Raw genomic sequence first — 20,055 nt, forward strand, 5'->3', positions numbered from 1 at the left:
TCAGGGGCACTCGACCACTGAGCCGCAAGGTGCAGGTGGCCTGAGCCAGAAATACCTGTAACCACGGGAGGTCAAACTCATGCATGCTCCTCAAGGTTAGAGGCAAGGTGGGGGTTCATCTCCTGGAGCAGTGCCAGGGAAGACCCCTCACAGGGATGCTGAGGACTGGACATCTGTGCTGTCCTTGCACTTCTGCACACAGCTCCTGACCACACTGACATTGGAGGTGATGGCCTCGCACTGCACAAATAAAAATGTGATGGCCATTTTTTATTATTATTTTATTATTTATTATTATTAAAATATATTGAAAAAGCAAATACATGGAGCTCTAAAAACAAAATTAAAACAAAAATAAAACTAAATGGCCAAGCATAAAAAAATGTTCAACATCTTCAGGAATCATAAAAATGCATATTAAAACTTCACTGAGAGTCCATCCTACTCCAGTTAAAAGGGCAAGCATCATGAACACACATAATCATAAATGCTGACAAGGATATGGGGGTAAATAAACTCATATACACTGTTGGTGATATTGTACTTTAGTACAGTCACTCTGGAAATCCATGTGGAAGTTCTTCTAATCACTAGGCATGGAAGCATCATCTGACCCAGCTATACTACTAGTCAGTATTTATCCCAAAAACTTAAATTCAACATGCTATAGCAATACATGCATATCCATGTTTACAGCTGTGGAATTCACAATAGCCGAACTATGGCACTAGCGTAGATGTCCGTCAACAGATGAATGTGTGGTGCATATATACAAAGAGTCTTATTCAACTATAAAGAAGAATTAAGTTATGTCAATTTCAAGAAAATAGATAGGTGTTGCGTCTCACAACTAAACCAATCTGGGTCACTCCAAGTGAATTTGAGGAATAAATAAAGACACAGACTCAGAAAGTACCTTTTCTTTGGGTTCACTGACCGCTCCTCAGCTGCAGCTCCCACAGGGGAGCAAGGCAGGCAAGAAAGAGAGTGAAGAGCATATGCTGAACCCTTTCATTGGGGAGAAGCCATTCAAATGAGGCAAGGAGTAGGATTACAAATAGGTAAGTGTAACTCAACCCTAGCAAGGTGTCGCCTACACCTGGAGCCTTGCCTTGTTTTCTTAGCAGGAGCAATGCCCAAGTTACTGCGACCTGGCACTGCCATGCAGGACTGAAGACAGTAATTGGTCAGAACCCGGTGCATCAGGACTTAAAGGCATCTGCATCCAGGGCAGCTCCAAACTTATTCTCCCTTTCTTAATATATTTTTTTTAAAAAAAGGCAACTATAGAATTATATATTTTAGTCACTGGATTCTTGGTCCAAGGTTGTCATGATCTACTATTGAAACACAAAAAGAATTAGTAGAAAACATATCATTTCAATAACATAACTTTGGAAGATCTAGGTTATTATTATTATTCTGTCAAATACTCATCAGAAGATTCTTAATCATTTCCCAATTTTATTGGGAAGCATTGTGTTTGACCATAGTAACATAGACATTTTTATTTGGCATGACATTCAAGCCTTTCCACAAACCATAGAGCAGAGGGCTCATTCACATTATTCATTACAATGGTTTGTAGAGGATTTTAACTTAGTTTCAATTCTTCCATCAGGACTTATCTGACTATGAGGGATCTTGGAGGTAATTTAAGTAAAATTATTTTTTAAAAATCACATATTGTTTTAAAACATAGCCACAAATGCTGTATTGTAGGAACAATGAATAATGTTTTAAGTATTCACTTCAAGGATCATGAAATCAAGAGCTTGCCTAGGTCTGGTTAATTGGCATGCACCTGTTTCAAAGCCTGAACATTAACTTCTGCATGCTAGCTGGCAATAGGATGAAGGAAAGTTGATGAAGGATCAATGTCCTTTCCACTACTGTAACTAGGGATGGAATGAGGCAAGTTGTACCTTTTATAGGCTACAGGATTTTTTAACCATCCTTTCTCTCAATTATCACATTAAGGAGTCTTTTAGGTCAGTAATGTAAAAATTCTGGAGGCAGAAGCACCAGACATTCTGTTGGATGCCATCTCACTGAGGGTTAAGGCTTCTGCAATTATCCTTGTCAATTCTAGGAGACCAGTCTGTAAATGCCTGGCCTATATAGGAAGTTTCTATTTCAATAGTCATTCTATTTTGACAATTGTCCAGATATATAGTCTTAATTTCTAAGGACCAGCATGATTGGCTGGCTTAGTTTTCTCATATGCTGTCTTTTTCTCAAAAGATACTCCCAGACAGCCTGTTTACACAGGATCAACATATAGGTGTAACTGACCATTACAGTCAGGACAATTAATCTGATTATATAGGTGGACTTTCCAGTCCACAGCACAAAGCATATTAAAGGTGGACCTGAGAAATGGGCCTATAGAAGTTTGATCCTAATTTTTACTTACCTGACAAGCTCATGAAGCTGCATGGATGTAAACTCCACAGTTGGGAGATTTACTTTTCTGTGTCAGGGTTTTAACCTTTCCATAATAACCAGGTTAAACTCTATTTTTGAAATTTCATTTAATATACTGAATCATATTCAGCAGCAGTAAGACTCAATACTACAATTAAGAAAAATTTTTAAAAATATTTTGTAAGATTTATTGTGACCCTGTGGGGTCCTGTTTCTCCCTGTTTTAATATATTAGCATTGAATGAAATGCTGACATATATCATAATATCATTAGTATAAATTATTGACAATAGTACAAGTATTTAAATGATAAAGATTTATTATGTTCAGCTGGTCGTGAGACTTGACAAAAGTCAATTTAGGGGGTATGGTAAATAGAAATTTAGCATTTACTAAATGTATGACTTGATTTTGACTTTAACAGAATTATCAAAAATGAAGAATACAATAAGTTGTATACAAAAATTTATATTTTGAAATTAGCTCTAGATTAACTTAATAAATTATCTTAATTTGGAATAAAGGTAGAGACAGAGTTTTTAAATTAGGAGTGGTGGTGGTCTTTACTAGGGGCATGAGAAATTATGTAAACATCTATCCAAAATAGAAAGTCAAATGCTAAATAAGCCTAGAGAAGATATTTTGTTTTTACCATTACTAAAAAATGAAATAGAGAAAAGAAATGAACAGTCTTTTATCTATGAATCTAAAAAAAAGCTGTCATTATCATTATCAAACTTAGTGTAGACTTAAGTATGGAGGGTTAGTATCTCAAATATTAATAGTTAAAAATAAGTCAATAGTGTGATTTAAGACAATGACCTAATTTAGAATTTGTATGAAACTGAACTAGCAATGACATCTTGAGGAATTATTGTCTAAACAATTGTGTATAAAGAAACATATGCATGAACATCTTTAATAACTCCACTTAATGTAGCAAAATTAGCTCCAGTAACCATGCATAATCCATGACTTTACTAATTTCAAAAATATTAATGTATGTAGGGTATCATCTCAGAGCACTAAAATTGAAAAAAGCTCTATTATGTTAAATTTATTACTAAAATTAGTCATTGGCTATGGAGCTGATTTATTTATGGCTGTCTAATATTTTAGGAGTAACTATTTTTAGGGCTATTTTCCACAGTGACTAACTGTTGACAGGGCTTGACTTAAGACTCCATTTTAATGTTTAGAGGCTCTCAAAAGCTGTTTTTAATTAGAAGAAGAGTAAAATTTTTAACTAAGAATCTTATTTTTCTTGTGGTAAGATTACAACTTTAATCTCTTTTTGTCTGTATGTTTGCCTTTATTTTTCTTCTTCACTTGGGCTCCATTTAACTATGGTGCAACACCTAAACTTGGCTAGAATTATGTAAATCCTTTGTAATATTGATGGCTAACTGGACAATAGACTCATCTTTTGAAAATAGGTGGCCCCTTATAAGTTTAGGTTCTGTATTGTCCCTTTAAGTATCTCTATGAAAATAGTAGAATTTTTCTAAAGGCTTACTAAAATTCTTTTTTAGGCATTTTGTTTATATGTTGGATATCTGTTTTGGAGGGTTGTCTGTACTTCAGTTAGACTATCAGATTTGTCCCTATTCTGTGTTACTGGGACATGGTTAAGATAAATCTCCCTTAAATCTAGTTTTAAAATTGCCTTCTATTTCAAAATTTAGCTAAGTAATAGCATAATATTTCTCTAGGTAAGATTAGACATTTGGCACAAATTTTGAAATAATACATGAATTTGGATTTCTTGAAAATCTCCCTGAATTTGTTTTGGTCTATATTAAGTTTGAAAAGTTCCCTTCGATCTTTCTTTCTAGTAGGCAATTTTTAAGGCCTTCTTTGATGATAGAGTTGAGGCTAGATAAGAAAATGAGATACCATTTGATTATTGTAATCTCCCAGTATATAGACTAGTTGATTCATTCTAACAATTCAAAAAGATCCCTCAATCTCTTTTTGAGAGAAGGTCTCAAAATATCTCCATATCTCAGAATATTATCCTTTAAATAGGTGTCTCTTAATTGTCTTTTTAAAAATATGATTAAGGTTACTTCCCATTGTAGGGAGTAGTATATGAGTCTTACCATATTATTTATGGATAATAGGTCCAGTCAGAGAACTTATATAATACCAATGAATTTCCATCAAAGTTTGCAACTTTTATTGTTCAAAACTAATGTGCAACATTAATTTGGAGAACACCCATCCTAATTAAATGTTCTTCAAAATCCCATAAACATCCAACAAATACAATATGCAAGAATCAAATTTAGTCTCCAAGGAGAAAAGTCAAAGTTAGAATTTAGTCAGCACTTTAAAACATTGATTGTTTAATTAAGGATGTGAATTTATTCACTAAAATTAATTCTTAAACATTAAGAATCACTAGGTAAATAAAAACCTTAGTTAAAGGAAATAAACTTAACATTTTAATAAGTCTTTATTATGTCAAAATATGGATAAAATCTTAGCTCACATCAGCATAATAAGGTCAGGGAAATAGCCTAAAATATACTAGAATTGATGAGTTTATATTTACAGTCAGTCCAGTTATACATAAATCAGTTTCTCAATTATTTTAAATTTCTCTATTATCTGTCTAGATAATAGATAATGATGTAAGGATTTCCTTATGTAGAAAAATCTAGAATATAACAACCTTATATTTCCCAAAGAGGATTTCTTTCCTCTTTGTAGGACCTCCAATTTATGTTTCCTCTCTGTGGAAGTATCTTCTTCTTCATTTAGAATTCTTTCTTTTGGTTATAATTTGGAAGAATTTCTATAAGTCTTAGAATCTAAACAAATTATTGTACCTTGATATGAAAAAAAAATCTCAATGAAAATATATTGAAATATGGATATTTCTGTAGACAAAATTATATTTGTTTATTATCTTATCAAAGTTTGTACAATAATTTGAGAATTAGAGATTACTTGATAGTTATATTATCTCTTGAAAGAAAAAATTTTTATAGTGAAATACATTTCTCAAATATCTGTAACTATAAAAAGCAGAGCATTTGATAAATGCATGTATAAGGAATATAAATTATGTGTTTTCTGTTGAAAGAAAATTATAAGAAGCAAATACATATATATTAATTTAATAAATAGACATATATGTTAAATATTCTATGAATTAAGGACTATAGATTATTTAAATAACTGAGAAAATATTCATTAAGAATAAAATCATAGCTTATAATTATGTAAACCTTATGAAGCCATGTGTTTTTTTTTTCAAATATTTGGATCCATTTTAGCTTGCTTTTAACTAGAGGTACACTCTTAACTCTATGTGACATCACAAAATTTCTGTGCACATATCTGTTCATATTCTGTATTTACATAGTTAGAGAACAAGAAGAATAAGGTCAAACCATCATGAGTGGTTTTTGAGAAAAACTATCTCAGATTGCCCATCTTTTATTATCTCCTGAAGACCAAAGGTATTCTTATAATCCTTAAATAAAACACAAGCAAACATATGCATCACTCATAAATGTAACGTTATCTTTGCAATTTCTCTTAATAATACAGCTATAAAGAATTTCTAAAGGAACCCGTCAAAGGACAAAAATCAGATTATTTAAATTTGAGTACACATTAGGATTAGGGCAGCAATGTAGAAGTCTGTGAACCATATTTTGTCTGAAAAGGAAATCTTTTTTTAGTGCAAAGGTATTAAATAGGATTGGAGAATAGCATATTCAGTGAAATAATTCAGCCTCAGAGAGTCAAAGTGTGTGTTCTCTCTCCTGTGGAAGCTAGAGAGGAAAATGTAAAACAAAACAAAAGGGATCTCATAGAAATAGAAGGGATACCAGTAGACTAGAGGAAGGCAATTAGGGAGAGGGAAGAAGGGAGGGTAAAGGGTGGTACTGGGGAAAGAAATGAAGCAAATCATAATATGTGTATGTACAAACATGTCACAGTGAATCCCAACATTGTGTATTATTATAATGCACCAATAAAAAATGTCTCCACAAGCAAACCAATCAAAAACAGAAAACAAAAATCAAAGTCTGGAAAAAGATATTAGAGTCCGTTTCCTTGGTGCTGGGAGGGGTTTTACCATATCATAATGACTTCTGTGTATCTCTTCTCTTTCCTTATTCGGTCCTTTAACATGTAAAAGAATGACTCAACTTGATCAAAGTCCACTTGCATGACACTTTACTTTCATTTCCAGTATTCAGTGATGTTGTAAGTTGGTTTTCTGTTTAGCAATTGTTTATGGAGAGGGATGTAGGTACTGCATCTCAGGACTGTGCTCTGTGACAGTCCCACAGGCACTGGGACCTTCCAGCTAGGATGCAGTTCTTCTGTGTGGGCAGCTGGACATGCTTGCTCTCTCTCCTTCTTCCCTGGCCAGGTGCAGGTGAGTGAGAAGGAGGAAGACTGCTTTCCTTTACACTGGAGACTTGTTGAGAGGACATCTTATTCCATACTACAATTCCAGGCCTCAGTTATTTCTTGTTTTCGACAACTAAAGATCTTAGGGCTATTCTCAAGTTTCTGTCTTTAATTCTATTTTGGGAGGCACTTTTTCTTTTCTATTTTATCTTTGACTTATGTTCACACAACATGCAAAATATCTGGTTGACAGCCATCAATTTCTAGAAAATTCTTGACCTCCAATTTCCAGAATGATAAAATAATATAATTTATAAAAAGATGATTATAACGTATAAATAATAAAAAATTGATATTTTAGATTTTTTTCCAGTCTTTCACTTTCTGTGCATATTCATTTTTAAAGTGAGTTTCTTATAGCCAGCAAATGTTGGTCTTGTTTTTATAGCCATTCATTCAGTCATTATCTTTTAGTTGGAGCATTTAGTCTACTTAAATTCAGGGTTAGTTTTTAAAAATAATGTGTTATGCCTGCACTTTTAAAATCTTCTTCTTCTTCTTCTTCTTCTTCTTCTTCTTCTTCTCTCTCTTCTTCTTCTTCTTTTGCAAATATTCTTTGTTTTTCCTTCTCATTCATCTCTGGGATTTGAGGTTTTACTATATTGGTAACTTTACTGTTTCAATGGGGTTTATTTTGTTGAGGTTGGATCTTTGTTCTAGTTCTCTTCTGTGTACCTAACTGTCTAGGGATTTTTATATTTCACATGCTTTCACTATGTTTATCATCTTTCTTTCATTTTCATTTGTAGGAGATTTTTAGGCATGGTTTGTTAGCTATGTGGTTTTCACATAGGCAAGAGAAAGAAGGGATCAGACCAAAGCAAGATCAAAATCCAGATGGCAAACCCTAAATCCTTTAGTTCCACGTTTGGCATCCAGGGGACCTGGGGGCAGTGTGTGGAGTCCAAAGGGCTTGGCAAGCTGTGTGACCTTGCCAGTTGTATCCCACATGATCACTGTATTGGGCTGACTCTTTTTATTGCCTGGTGCTTTTATGGACTAACATCCCAAATTCCTGGCATCTCCAACTTCCTGTGGTCAACATAACAACTTTGGTGTCCCTCCTTATTCTCACCAGTTAACACATTAACCCTTCAGGGAAGCTGAGACTGTCCCACCCAACCTGGATTATTGGTCTCCCTTTTAAATCTCAGTGGAAACCCCCATGATCCCATAGATTTTGCATTCTCCATTCCTCCAGAACCAGCAACCCATAAACGATGCCAAGAACTGCTGCCAGCTCAAGCATTAGTTGGACCCACTGGGACTTTGGCTGCAGTGACTTCTGAATTCCTAGTTAGTTGAGCATGCTGACATGAATCCTGGGGAAAGCGGTTTCCTAGATGGTCCTTTTGGAACAGGGTATTCCTGCCTCTTTTCTCAAAGCAGTCTTTCAAGTGAGTTTGTTCTTTGACATCATTGAGTTTGTGTTGTGTGTTGTCTACAATTCTTGATACCCTGGAGACATCTTTCCAAGTGTCCCTATGAGAAGCACTTGTATTTTTTTTATAGACACTGATCTCTTCAGCAATCACATCCTCCTTGGCCACAAACTTAAACATGTTCCCTTTCTGCCCCAATTGAAAGTTTTCCAATCTTTCTGCTCTGCCTTTGGCTCCCAGAATTGAACCTGGCTAAAAACTGCCAACAATACCCTGTCATTGCCTTAGTGCTGTGAGCTGTAAATTCTCTCTCCTGGATCAATGAATCCATCATATTTAAACTCAACCTCACACATAGTCTCTGAGCATGGGTAAAATTTAGACAGGTTATTTTCTGGAATGTAACAGATGTGACTGCTAATCCAATTCCCCACAGCGTGCTCATTCCCAGACATGAATTGGTGTGAACATACTTTATATACAGAGATATGAAAAAATTGTTCTCTATGTGTGTAATAAGAATTTAAATGCATTCTGCAGTCATGTATTTAAAAAATAAAGTCAATTAAAAAATAAACATAGATATGTACATAAAAAAAGCCTAATGAATGAAGTCTTTATTGTCCATATGCCTATTGGCATTTCAATCTTCCAAGCTCCTATCAGAAGAGTCCTTCATTAAGTTCCACTTTCAACGTTATAGGACTTCTATAGAAACTTTCAACCTTTTCCAAACTTCTTCCAACAACCAATTTCAAAGGATTTTGGACTATGTGTTCAGGTATAGTCACAGCAATAACTCCCTTCTCAGTACCTATTTTCTGAGTTCATTTTTTAATTTATTTACTGTTTTTCTGAGTTAGTTCATTTTTTAATTTATTTGCTGTTATAAGATGCATGAGAAAATCAACTTATGAGAAGGAAGATTTTTTTTTTTGACTCATGGTTTCAGAGGTTTCAGTTCATGGTCAGCCAGTTCCATTGAATGGGCTGGTGGTGAGGCAGAGACCCACAGCAGAGAGGGCATTAATTGCTACTCAATTAATGGCAGCAAGAAAGCAGAGTGAGAGCAAGAGGCTGAAGACAGGATAGAACCACTCCCTTCAACTAGGTGCCAGCTCCTATAGTTTCTGTTACCTCCCTATAGCACCACCATTTTGGGACCAAGTCTTTAATACATGAGCTTTTGGGTGCCATTGGGGATTCAAATTTTAACAAGCACCACAACAGATGCTACAGGTGTAAAATTCTTCAGCTCATGTGATTATCCAAGTGTGAAATTCCCTGCCTGACCTCATTGGATGGATTATCATCAAAATACAGGTGCACTAAAAATGTTCTATAAAATTAGCTTCAGGCTATGTGCCACACTCTATGCAAAGGCTCTATTATTTTTCTTGATCACTTTCAGGGCAGTTCCTTGTGATTGGACCAAGCTCACCCATCATTGTCATGGTGGGAGAAGAGGCCATGTTTTCCTGTCACCTCAGCCCTTCCATGGATGCTCAGAACATGGAGGTGACATGGCGCCATACAAACAAATCAGGCCTGGTACATAACTATAGGAATTCCCAGGACAAGGACCAGCAGCACCCAGAGAACCAAGGGAGGGCAGAGATCCTGAGGGAGAACATCACCAGGGGTCAAGTGGCCCTGAGGATCCGCAACATCCATCCTGCAGATGAAGGCGACTACAGATGTTTCTTTTTAAGCTCCACCTACCACAATGAAGCACATTTCAAAGTGTTGGTCACAGGTGAACTTCTCTGGAATGAAAACTCTTTATATTCTGTATAATGTTAACTCTGTTTTTTTGTTCTGCCTATAGTTTGCTAGGATAAATACTGGGTTTAGTGGACAGTGGAGGTTTAGTCTAGGCAAATCCTATGACGGAATTTCAAGAGTGTTAAAGAGGAAGAAAACATCTCACCAGTCTATTCCAATGGTCTCAGGCTGTAAGAGAAATATAGTCGCAACCCTTTTCTTTGTCAACATAATTAAGAAGAGGAGAAAGGAGAGAATCTAGTATATCTCATTCTTTCATTTGCCTTCCTTCCTTCCTTCCTCTCCTCTTCCTCCTCCTCCTCCTCCTCCTTCTCCTCCTCCTCCTCCTCCTCCTCCCCCTCCCCCTCCTTCTTCTTCTTCTTCTTTTTCTCTCTCTCTCTCTCTCTCTCTCTCTCTCTCTCTCTCTCTCTCTCTCTCTCCTTTCCTTTCTTCTCTCTCTCTTTTTTCTTTCCTTTCTTCTAGGGATTGAACCCAGGCTCTCAATCATGCTGGGCACATGGGCACATTTTCTGTCACTGAGCTCCATCCCAGCCATGATATTTCCGAGGAGTCCCAGAAGCACATCTTAGTCTAAGATATCACTCTAGTTTCTAAAATCCAGAAGGAGATGGAAGGAGACAGGAAAGATCAGATGCACCGACCATCAGGAATTGCTCTTCCCCAGTCCAACATGGTTGTTTCCATCTTCCTGTGACACTCTTGTCTGCTTGGATCCCTGCACTGAGCTTGTGTCAGATCCCAGCTCTGCCCAGACACTGCACCCACAGCACTGCCAGTTCTGCCAGGGTTAGCAGGTGTGGAGGGGTCCAGGCTTCAGGCTCACACTGAGTTTGAACAGCTTTGCCCCTGCTCTTGTCATGGGACCTTGTGACAATCTCAGGCAATAAGTTTCTCCATTGCTATCCTCACAATTGGCCTTCAGAGAGGACTACCCAGTCTGTCACAGGGAGCCCAAGAGGAGGAGATCTCTTCCTGCAGTGTGCCTTGACAGGCCATGTCCTTGCCCTATATTCAGTGACAGTTTTGGACAGGCCATGAGCACCCCTGAACTCACGCTTGCACAGTGAAAGGTGGGTACTTATTGATTCTTCCCAAATTAAAGAAGACTAGGAGAAAGAATTACTGACCAGTTGAAAACAGATTTTTCTGCTAAATTTTCCCCTAACTTGACAACTTTATGCACATATATCCTGAAAACATTTCCAGGGTGAAGACATCCAAACTCAAGGTGTCATCCTCCTGTAATCCAACAGAGAGGCCTGTGCCTTCCAACTTCCAGACACTTCCTGCACTGTGACCACGCCATTCTAAGATCTGCTTCCATCTCGCCATGCCATCTTGGCTCTGTGCGAATGTCCCACCTTTCCAATACGACCTATGTAGACTCATTTTTAGGAATTACATCTAAAACGACACTATTTCCACTCACAGCAACCTTCACAGGCACTGGATTTAGGACTTTAACATATCCTCTGAGGAACATGATTCAGCCCACAAAAGTGATTGTTTAATACCAGTAAATTTACTTTAGGTTTTGTTAGACACTGTGATGGTTTGGATAAGTTAGTGTTAGTACACACTAAGCTGCAAAACACTATGCACAAGTGACAGCTGCTTGTCATCCCAAATCTTGGGAGGAGGGACAAAGGCAGGAGGAGTGGGTCCCACTGTGTGTGTCCACCTCCGTTTAGTCCTGATCCTCAGCCTTCCCCCAGTGCAGCCTTCATCTTCACATTGGGAGATGAGTCACTGCTGCTCTTGCACCCCTGTCCTTGAAGAGAGAGAGAGTGAGGGAAGGATGAGCCAGTTCCTATGGCAATGTGATGACCAAGACACACAGATGATGTCCAGGGACAGCACTCTGGCCAGCCTCTAGGACACTCCCAACAGCAAGGGCACTGAGACAGGCAGCCCCCCTCTGAGCAGGTATATCCATTGATGCAGTTCAGAGGGGGAAGCTACTAATCAGGGGGGTGCATAGACATCTTTCAAGGTTCCTTTGCCACAGTGGCTAGTGTCTGCCATATTGGCCCAAGGCCATACGAAGTTCCATCTGAGGTAGTTGTATAGGAGAAGGGTGATAGAAATTATGTGGACAACTTGCAACTGACATCTGAAGCCACCAGCTCATGTGTGTCCACTGGCTGCAAATGGACTAATGGGTTTTACTAACTACATGTAGTTCTCAAAGGGGTACAACGGAAAGAAACACAGCAGGAAGGGACCTGGTAGGAACTGAAGTACTCTAGTAAAGGCCAAATTGCGGTCTTAATCTGTTCCTCCTCCAAACCCTTTGTGTGACTTTACCCCATTGTCACAAAAACAAAACACACAAACAAAACACAGAGTTGAGGTTCACAGAGGTTAACGAGCAATCGCAGTTTCACTGGTCCATGTGAAACAGCTGGACATTTCTGGAACAGTGTGCTCTCTCTGCCTCCTTCCCTCTCCAGGCACGGGCATGGCTCCTCGTGTTCACGTGGAACCTGACACAGCCTGGGGCATCAGGCTGACCTGCACATCCACGGGGTGGTACCCCGAGCCCCAGGTGCAGTGGAAGGGCAGGCAGGGACTGCACTTCACACAAGACTATGAGACAGTGAGAATGGAAGAGCCTGGCACGTTTCAGGTGCAGGCATCCATCACAGTGGACGAGAGGTCAACAGGAAACTTGTCCTGTGTTGTAAGGAACCCACTCCTCGGCGAGCAGAAGGAAGCACATGTGTCTCTGGCAGGTGAGTTCCCTCCACAGTCCGCGCTGTCCTTGCAGCTGATCAGGTGTGACGAGCAAAGACCTGGGCAGTCACCTGGGCCAGGTTCTGGTCCATTCCTCTGTGACTTCCATGTGAGGAGTCTTAGTGAAAACATATCTCATCCTCAGCTCCCATTTATTGGCAAAGAAATGATTTTACTTATGAAAATGAATTTACGGATATGCAAAAGCCTTCAAAGCCCATGCAACATGGGAGAGAATCTCCCAGATTCTCCTCAAGATGTTCTTTAACTATTGCCCAGGAGAAAATCATTCAGAACACTTTAACGTTTTGTTCTGCCACCGACTAATTAATGTGAATCCTGGCAGTGCCACCCACCATCTCTGGGATCTTGGAAGGGTACTGACCTTCCCTGCCAGTTCCCAAAGGAGAAATAGGGCTCCTGATGGTGTGCGCGCCATGAGAAGGCTGAGGAGTGACTGATGGAACTCACCTGGGCAGCACAGAGCCAGAGTGGGCATTCCACAAGAGTTGGTCCCGACTACTCTCCTGCGGCTCTCTGTCCCTCTGCCCAGTCAGGGCATGACAGTGACTCAGGTCCACAGGCTCTTCCTCTCGCCTGCCTTCTCATGACCTCCGTTTCAACTCTGCACTTCCTTCCTTTCTCTGTCCCGCCCCGACCACAGGGTACCCCACACTCCTGTCCTCTGGGAGCCTTCACCAAGCTTCCCCACTGGTCCTTCAAGTCCCAGCGCAGGGACCTGTCCTCCAGGAATCCACTCCAGCCCCTGTGCATTGCAGTCCCCCTGTTGACTCTTACACCATGGTGGACTGCATCCCACTGGCTGAGGTAGTGTGGCACCCAGGGGGACTTGTGTCTTAATTCTCCTGTCCCCATCACTTCCCAAGGGCTCAGCTCAGGTGTGGCACTGCCTGTTCACTGATGAAGGCTCCTAAGAATCCCATCAACTAAAATGCCCTTTCTTGGGTGCTTCAGTTCAAGCACCCACATTTGTTTGACACAATGGAAGAAAATTCCAGGTTCAAAAGGAGAATGTGACAAAAGCATATATCAGAGCAGTAGAGTTGTATTTTCTGATGTTTTTTTTTTTAATTGCAATTTCAGTAAAGCAAAATTAAAGAAGGAAAAATTAACCAAGTCTCCCAGTTAGAGTTTCATAGTGAAGAAAGCAGCTGAGGCAGCTCACTGTGAGCGGGAAGTGAGAGAGGCAAACTCACCAACGCTCAGGTCATCATACTAGAGCTCTCTTCAAAAGAAATGGAAGATGAAAATTAAAAAAGTGTCTTCAGATAATAGTAAAAATGCTTCTATATGGAACTTAAAATCATTGATAATAACTAAAAGTCATTGATTGATTAGATCGAAAGCATCTTATTGACATGAGTGCAATTCCTGAGTGAGGAGGTCTTCGGGACCACTTTTCAGGGAAGGTTATTGCACAGACAGGTGTGGATGGCCCGGCCAGGGCTGCTTATTTAAAGGACCAGTGGTCATTCCTCTCAGAAGGATTCCTGGGCATGTAAGGGTTTTGTCTCTGGGACTTGGTCCATGCGACCTATTGGATTTACCCTCTGAAAGGATCAAACTTCCTCATTTGCCCTCAGAGGAGCTCCCCCTACCCCTCAGCAACATGTTGTTGGGCTCACTCATGTGCATACATGTGTGAAAACAACCAGGTAAAGAAGACTTGGCCACATCAGGGCTTGCGAGGAAGGAGAAAGGAGATCCACATGGAAGGAGAAAACTGTGTTCTATTAGTAACATTTTATTATAAAATAATTACATGTCACAAATATAATCGTAAGCACTATTAAATCTAGATGATACCCTGTGTTGATTTATCATAACATGTTGGACATGTCTCAACATCTTCATAATCCCTGACATGACCTCTGGTCTCTGCCCCATGCTGTGAAGGAGGAACACCTTCAGGATTCCTGATTCCCTGGAGTGGAGCAGAGGGCAGGGGTGCTCAGAGTCTCTGAGCTCCTCCTGTCTGGGGAAGGCTCCTGGAGAGTCACCCCACAGCCAGGTCCCCTGCTGTCCAGCTGGACTCCAGTCTGATGATTGTGTGTTTCAGGTGCCTTGTTTCCCAAGGACTGGTCCTGGACGATGGGGCTGTGTGTGTTCCTGGTCCTCCTGGAAGTCAGCCTGGTGGTCACCTGTGCTCTGCTGATGCGGGCCAGAAGAGCCAAAAGTAACAGGGAAGTGCGTGGGGAGGGGTGGCTCAGGTTCCTGGGAAGCAGAGGGCACTAGTCACCACAAGTCAGGAGTGGACTGTGGGTCCCCTGCATCACTGAGAACTGGCAGGAAACGCCGTAAAAAGGAAGAGTTAGTCCATCATCACCTTATCGCCTCGCATAGTTACCAGAACATGAAGTTTGGGGGTCAAGATCAGCTCTTTCATAAAAACAGCATATATGCTTAGAACTTTTGTGGTCTACCCTTAAATTGGTAGATTTGGAGACCAGTTTATTTATTGAGGTATTCATTAGTGTGCCCAGGGATGATGAAATGCTCTGTGCATGTCCTGGGATGGAAACCCTGGCTTATCACAGTCATATACCCTCCTGAAATGGCAATGGGAGGGCCCTACTGCTGCTTTCTGTGTGTCCTGGGGACTCATGGAAGACTGCTATTGACAATGAGCACCAAGACTACCAGTGACCACTGTCACCCAGGGCCTGGCATGCCTGAGGCACCACCCCTCTCCAGGGTAGCTTCTCTCCAAGCAGAGCCACTCACTAGGGTCACCTGTTCTGCTGCCTCTAACTTCTGAGTGTTTCTTGGGAGTTACTTGGAGCACAGCTGAAGCCAGACATTCCCAGCGGCTCCTGGAGGGTTGGTCTGTGATTCTGTCCAGTCCTTTTCTCAGTTGGCTGGATTAGTGTTTGCGAGTCCTGCCTGTTGAGGGTGACTCCCCTGCCAGCAGGACTTAGGAAGGGCCAGGGGGCTAATCCAAGGGAGCAAAGCCAGGGAGGGAAGAGGTGCCCTCCTGAGAAGTTGCTTGCTGCTGACTGGGCGGGGGTTGTCAGCATCCCAGACGCCCCAGAATTACCAGGCAGCCTCCTCTGCCCATGGGTCACAGGAAACTTTGTGAAAACAGGGCTTTTTGTCTGTTTGTTTGTTGTTTATATGGGAACTTTCCTTGTGTCAAGGCATATTTGGGTTTCTGGCTGTTAGGAAACAGCAAAAATGGGAATATACAAAGCCAAGACTGGAAGTGCATAGAACAACAGAAAAAATGGACTAATCATTTAGAATATTTGTCCAATTAATATAATATAAATTAGCCAATCTAATATAATCACACGCCACCCACTCAGAAGATTCAGTGCAAACAAGTCTCACTGATGGGTCTGTTTGTGTCTGTTGCAGGTTTGCTCAAGGAGCAGCACGGTGAGTGGGTCCAGCTGCTGGCAGAGAGCCTTGTGCTCCATGTAGGGACAGGGCCACAGTGCAGGGCACCCTGCAGGGACCCTCAGGAGGCTGAGTGCCTGGAGAGGCTGCTTGGGTCTTGATCATGCATCTGAGGATTAATATTCAGTGGGAGATGGTGGAAGAGGGTCCTATGCCTTCAAGGTGTCCCCAGGCTACTGCAGTATAGGTGACTCACAACCACCCCCACACATCCAACAAGCCACATTGGGCTCCCTCAGGATGCAGCGCTGCTCACGCTGTTGGAGGGGCTTGGGGGGGGGGGGTCCCTGCCTCTGACCTCTGAATCACAGTGTGGACTCACAGTTTGGAAGAATTGGCCTCCTATTTCTCTGCCAGTGACCCTGCCTTAAAGCTCTTGGCTCTCACATGTCAAGTAGGTAATTTTCAGTTCATTTTGATCACAGTCTACACTGCTGTGGGGAAATGAACCACAGAAGTTTTGGACATTTAATCTTTTAATGTCTACTTTGGGGTTTGAAAGTGAACTCCAGCAACAATATGAGAAGTCATTCATGTGTTTTCCCTCATGCAAAGATTGATAATAATATAAAAGATCAGGCAATTTTGAAGGAGAGAGGAAAGGAAAAGATTCTGAGTCTCTTTTTTTTTCTTTTTTATTGGTGCATCACAGTGATACACAATAATGGGGATTGTTGTTACTTTTTCATACATGCACAGAGTTTCTCTTGTTTAACTAGTAGATGCCACTCTTCCTGAATGTTGTTGGATCATTATCTCCACAATATACCAAATTTTGATTACACAGAGAAGTATGTGTAATCAAAGTGCCAAATGCTGCAGTAAACTCATAAAAATACAGGAAAGGAACATGGTGCATCATTTAAAATTCAGAACACAGCCAGGTGTGGTGGCACATGCCTGTAATCCCAGTGACTGGGGAGGCTGAGGCAGTTTTGCAGTTTTGAGGCCAGCCTCAGCAACTTAGAGAGACACTAAGCAATTTAGTGAGTCCCTGTCTCGAAATAAAAAATAAAGAATGCTGGAGAAATGGCTCAATGATGAAGCATCCCTGAGTTCAATCCTCAGTACCAAAAAATGAAAACTAAAAATAAGATTTGGAGCTGAGCCTTGGCCGCCACCCAGAGCTCCACTAAAGCTGGCCTGTAGTGTGTTGCTCTGCTCCTGGGCCTGTGGCCGCCTTCCCAGCAACAGGGAGGAGAGCAGGTGCAGATGCTCGGGCAGCGCCTCCCTCTTCCTGGCCTTTGCAGGTTTCTTTCTGGCCCAGCTGGACCCTCAACCTTGTGGGGCTGGTGTTTGTGTTGTCATCAGGCTGATCCATGAAAAGCATTCAGGGACGACTCTGCAAAGCCTAGGGTTTCTTCTTGCAGCAGTCGGGGAAGGCTGGTCTCCTTAGACCCCTGCCTCAGCCTGCGAGCCCTGGCCCTGTCCATGTCTCCACTGCGCACACCCTGCAGAGAGCCAGGCTGAACTCTGCTCCACGCTGAGCTCTGCACAATAACCAAATGGGACTTACTTAGACTTAGACCAGGTGGAGTGGTACTGCTGCCGTGGGCTAGTCCAGCTGCTCTGGAGTCACTGGTAACCACCAGGCTCAGCCCACAACAGATCCCTGCCTCCTGACGTGTTCCTCAGACTCCCGAAGTAGTCACCTTACCAGCAGAAAAGGATGCTTCAGGCCCACAGACTGGGAGGGGTCAGTCCACACTTGGGCAGCTGCCTTTGTGTTGGCCTGTGGCAAAGCAGCACCTCATGGCAAGACTGCCCACCTGGTGGCCATGTGACGGAGGAGGGGAGGGGCCTGTCCCATATTCCCCATTGGGGCACACCCCGGGGGGCCTGAGGACCTCACTGGGCCCACCTCTTAAGGACCCACCACCACACGCCACATTGCGCCAGGCTGGCAACAAAGGCTCTACACGTGGGCTTTAGGGACACTGGGATCAATCCCAGCACCTATCTCCCGGGCGGGCCCTCATCCCCATCTAAGACGACTGGCTAGTTCTTTACTGAGACACCTTGGAAGGTATTAGGCAGAAAAGCTTCCTGGGTAATTTCTCCTGACTGATTTTGAAAGTTGTGCATTTATTTTTGCATATTATTTATCATTTTTTGTTTTTGTTTTTGTTTTATAGAGTTGTTGAAAAAACAAAGAGGTGAGTGGTGTTTGCTTTCATTTTGGCGAAAAATGTCATAGAAAAATATATTTGATCTACTAAAAACTATATTCATGATTGATTTCCATAGAATAAACTATCAATATTCTAAACTAGTCTTTATATAATTACTTATCAGCTAAAATTCATATTTGGTAGTATAATCATTTATACACTGTACAAACTTTTTCCATTTTAAATTAGTTACAGTGAGACACATTTGTTCTAACTTTTATCAGGTTTGAAAATATGTTTTTATTTTCAAAGTTCTTATTAATTTTAATATGTTTTTTGTTTTATTGGTTTATTTTCATGAATAAATGATAATTGTGTATACTTATGAGTTTTTGTTCTACCATTTCTTCTGTTTATAAACTAACTCCAGAATTTGATTAATTTTCACTCTTCTTTTCTTCTAACTCTTCATTGCTATTAATCATAACTGGTGTTGTATTATGTGACAAGCTGTCAACCCACATACACAGACAGCATTTGACTTCTCCAAGGGTCTCTCGTTTCTTGGCAGAACATGTTGACTTGTACTAAGAACATGTATTGTACTAAGACACTTGTACTAAGACATGCATAACATTGACAGTTTCTCTGTATTCAGGGACTTTTTTTTCTTTGCACTCGCCTTTGTTTTGCTTGGGTTTTGATGTCTCTCAACCTTGTTCTTCCAGGGGGTGTTTGTCTAGTGAGCCAGTGCCCTCCAGGACTTTGCACTTGCTACTTGTCCTCTTTCCCAGGAGATGCCCTTTTGTGGTCATTTCCAAGTGCACTCTGCTCCCCCATGATGCTGGCACTTTCTAGCTAAGGGAGGGGTCTGAGTGTCCTCCAGGCCCTGAGCTGTGTGGACACTGGACTTCCACTGCATGCAGCTCTGCACCTGTGGAAGGTGGGACCCCTCTCCTCTTCCTGTGAGTCCCAGTGATCACCCTGCTTAGGGTGCCTGGTGCACAGCCCTCAGCAGAAGGAAGAGTGGCCTTCTCTGCAGCGTGTGCTGTGTTTGCTTTTATTTGCTCTTTATTTTTCAGAACACCAAGGAGAATATCAAGGAGACTTGAGCTCTTTTAAATTTCTTGGTCCAGGGCTAACCTGTCTTACAACATCTGAACTTAACAGAACTTCAGGGTTCATGATCATTCCTTTATGTTCACTGATCTCCTATTGACCTGCACTTCATGCCACTGGCTGGGGTAGATTATCTGAGAATAGGAACCTAGGACCCTTTCTAACATAGCATTGTTTTTGTTGCTTTGTACAGAGAAAACAGAAGACGAGAATGGTAAGTGACAGCTACATTTAACTCATAAATTGTGGAATATTAGAATATACCACACTTGATGTTCTTTTATTATAGCAAGAAAGCCTTATGTGCAGACACACCAAATGACCTAAAATAGCATTTTAAGACAACCACAATATCTTTCTTCCATATTTCAAAAAATACATATAAGTATGTGTAGGATGATGAAAGTTGTTAGGTATAGACGGAGAAAGGGGGATAGCACATGAACTGAAGCAAGGTGTGGCGGAGCCCGTGACAGGTGCAGACCAGAAGTGGCCAAGGGATCCTGCTGCAGAGACCCAGGGCAGGCTGTGAGGAGGACAGGTGAGCCTGGTGAGCTCACTGCAGAGACCTTGGGCAGCCTGTGAGGAGGACAGGTGAGCCTGGTGATCTCACTGCAGAGGCCCAGGACAGGCTGTCA

The 20,055-nt window shown here is 41.2% G+C and overlaps 1 protein-coding gene across 1 annotated transcript; it reads left to right on the forward strand.

Annotated features, from left to right (window-relative positions):
* The first annotated feature begins 6,655 nt into the window (after positions 1-6,655).
* Positions 6,656-19,654, forward strand: LOC124090127 (butyrophilin subfamily 1 member A1). Its single transcript, XM_046440510.2, has 7 exons — positions 6,656-6,829; positions 9,658-10,002; positions 12,485-12,766; positions 14,848-14,964; positions 16,146-16,166; positions 18,323-18,343; positions 19,611-19,654. Exons 1-7 carry the CDS (start codon positions 6,763-6,765, stop codon positions 19,637-19,639), a joined length of 882 nt encoding a protein of 293 aa, XP_046296466.1. The 5' UTR covers positions 6,656-6,762; the 3' UTR covers positions 19,640-19,654.
* The last annotated feature ends 401 nt before the right edge of the window (positions 19,655-20,055 follow it).

The sequence above is a fragment of the Marmota monax genome, unplaced genomic scaffold (assembly GCF_021218885.2).
Source record: "Marmota monax isolate L192 unplaced genomic scaffold, Marmota_monax_Labrador192_F-V1.1 WCK01_AAM20220418_F8-fsc00017, whole genome shotgun sequence".
Classification (NCBI taxonomy): Eukaryota; Metazoa; Chordata; class Mammalia; order Rodentia; family Sciuridae; genus Marmota; species Marmota monax.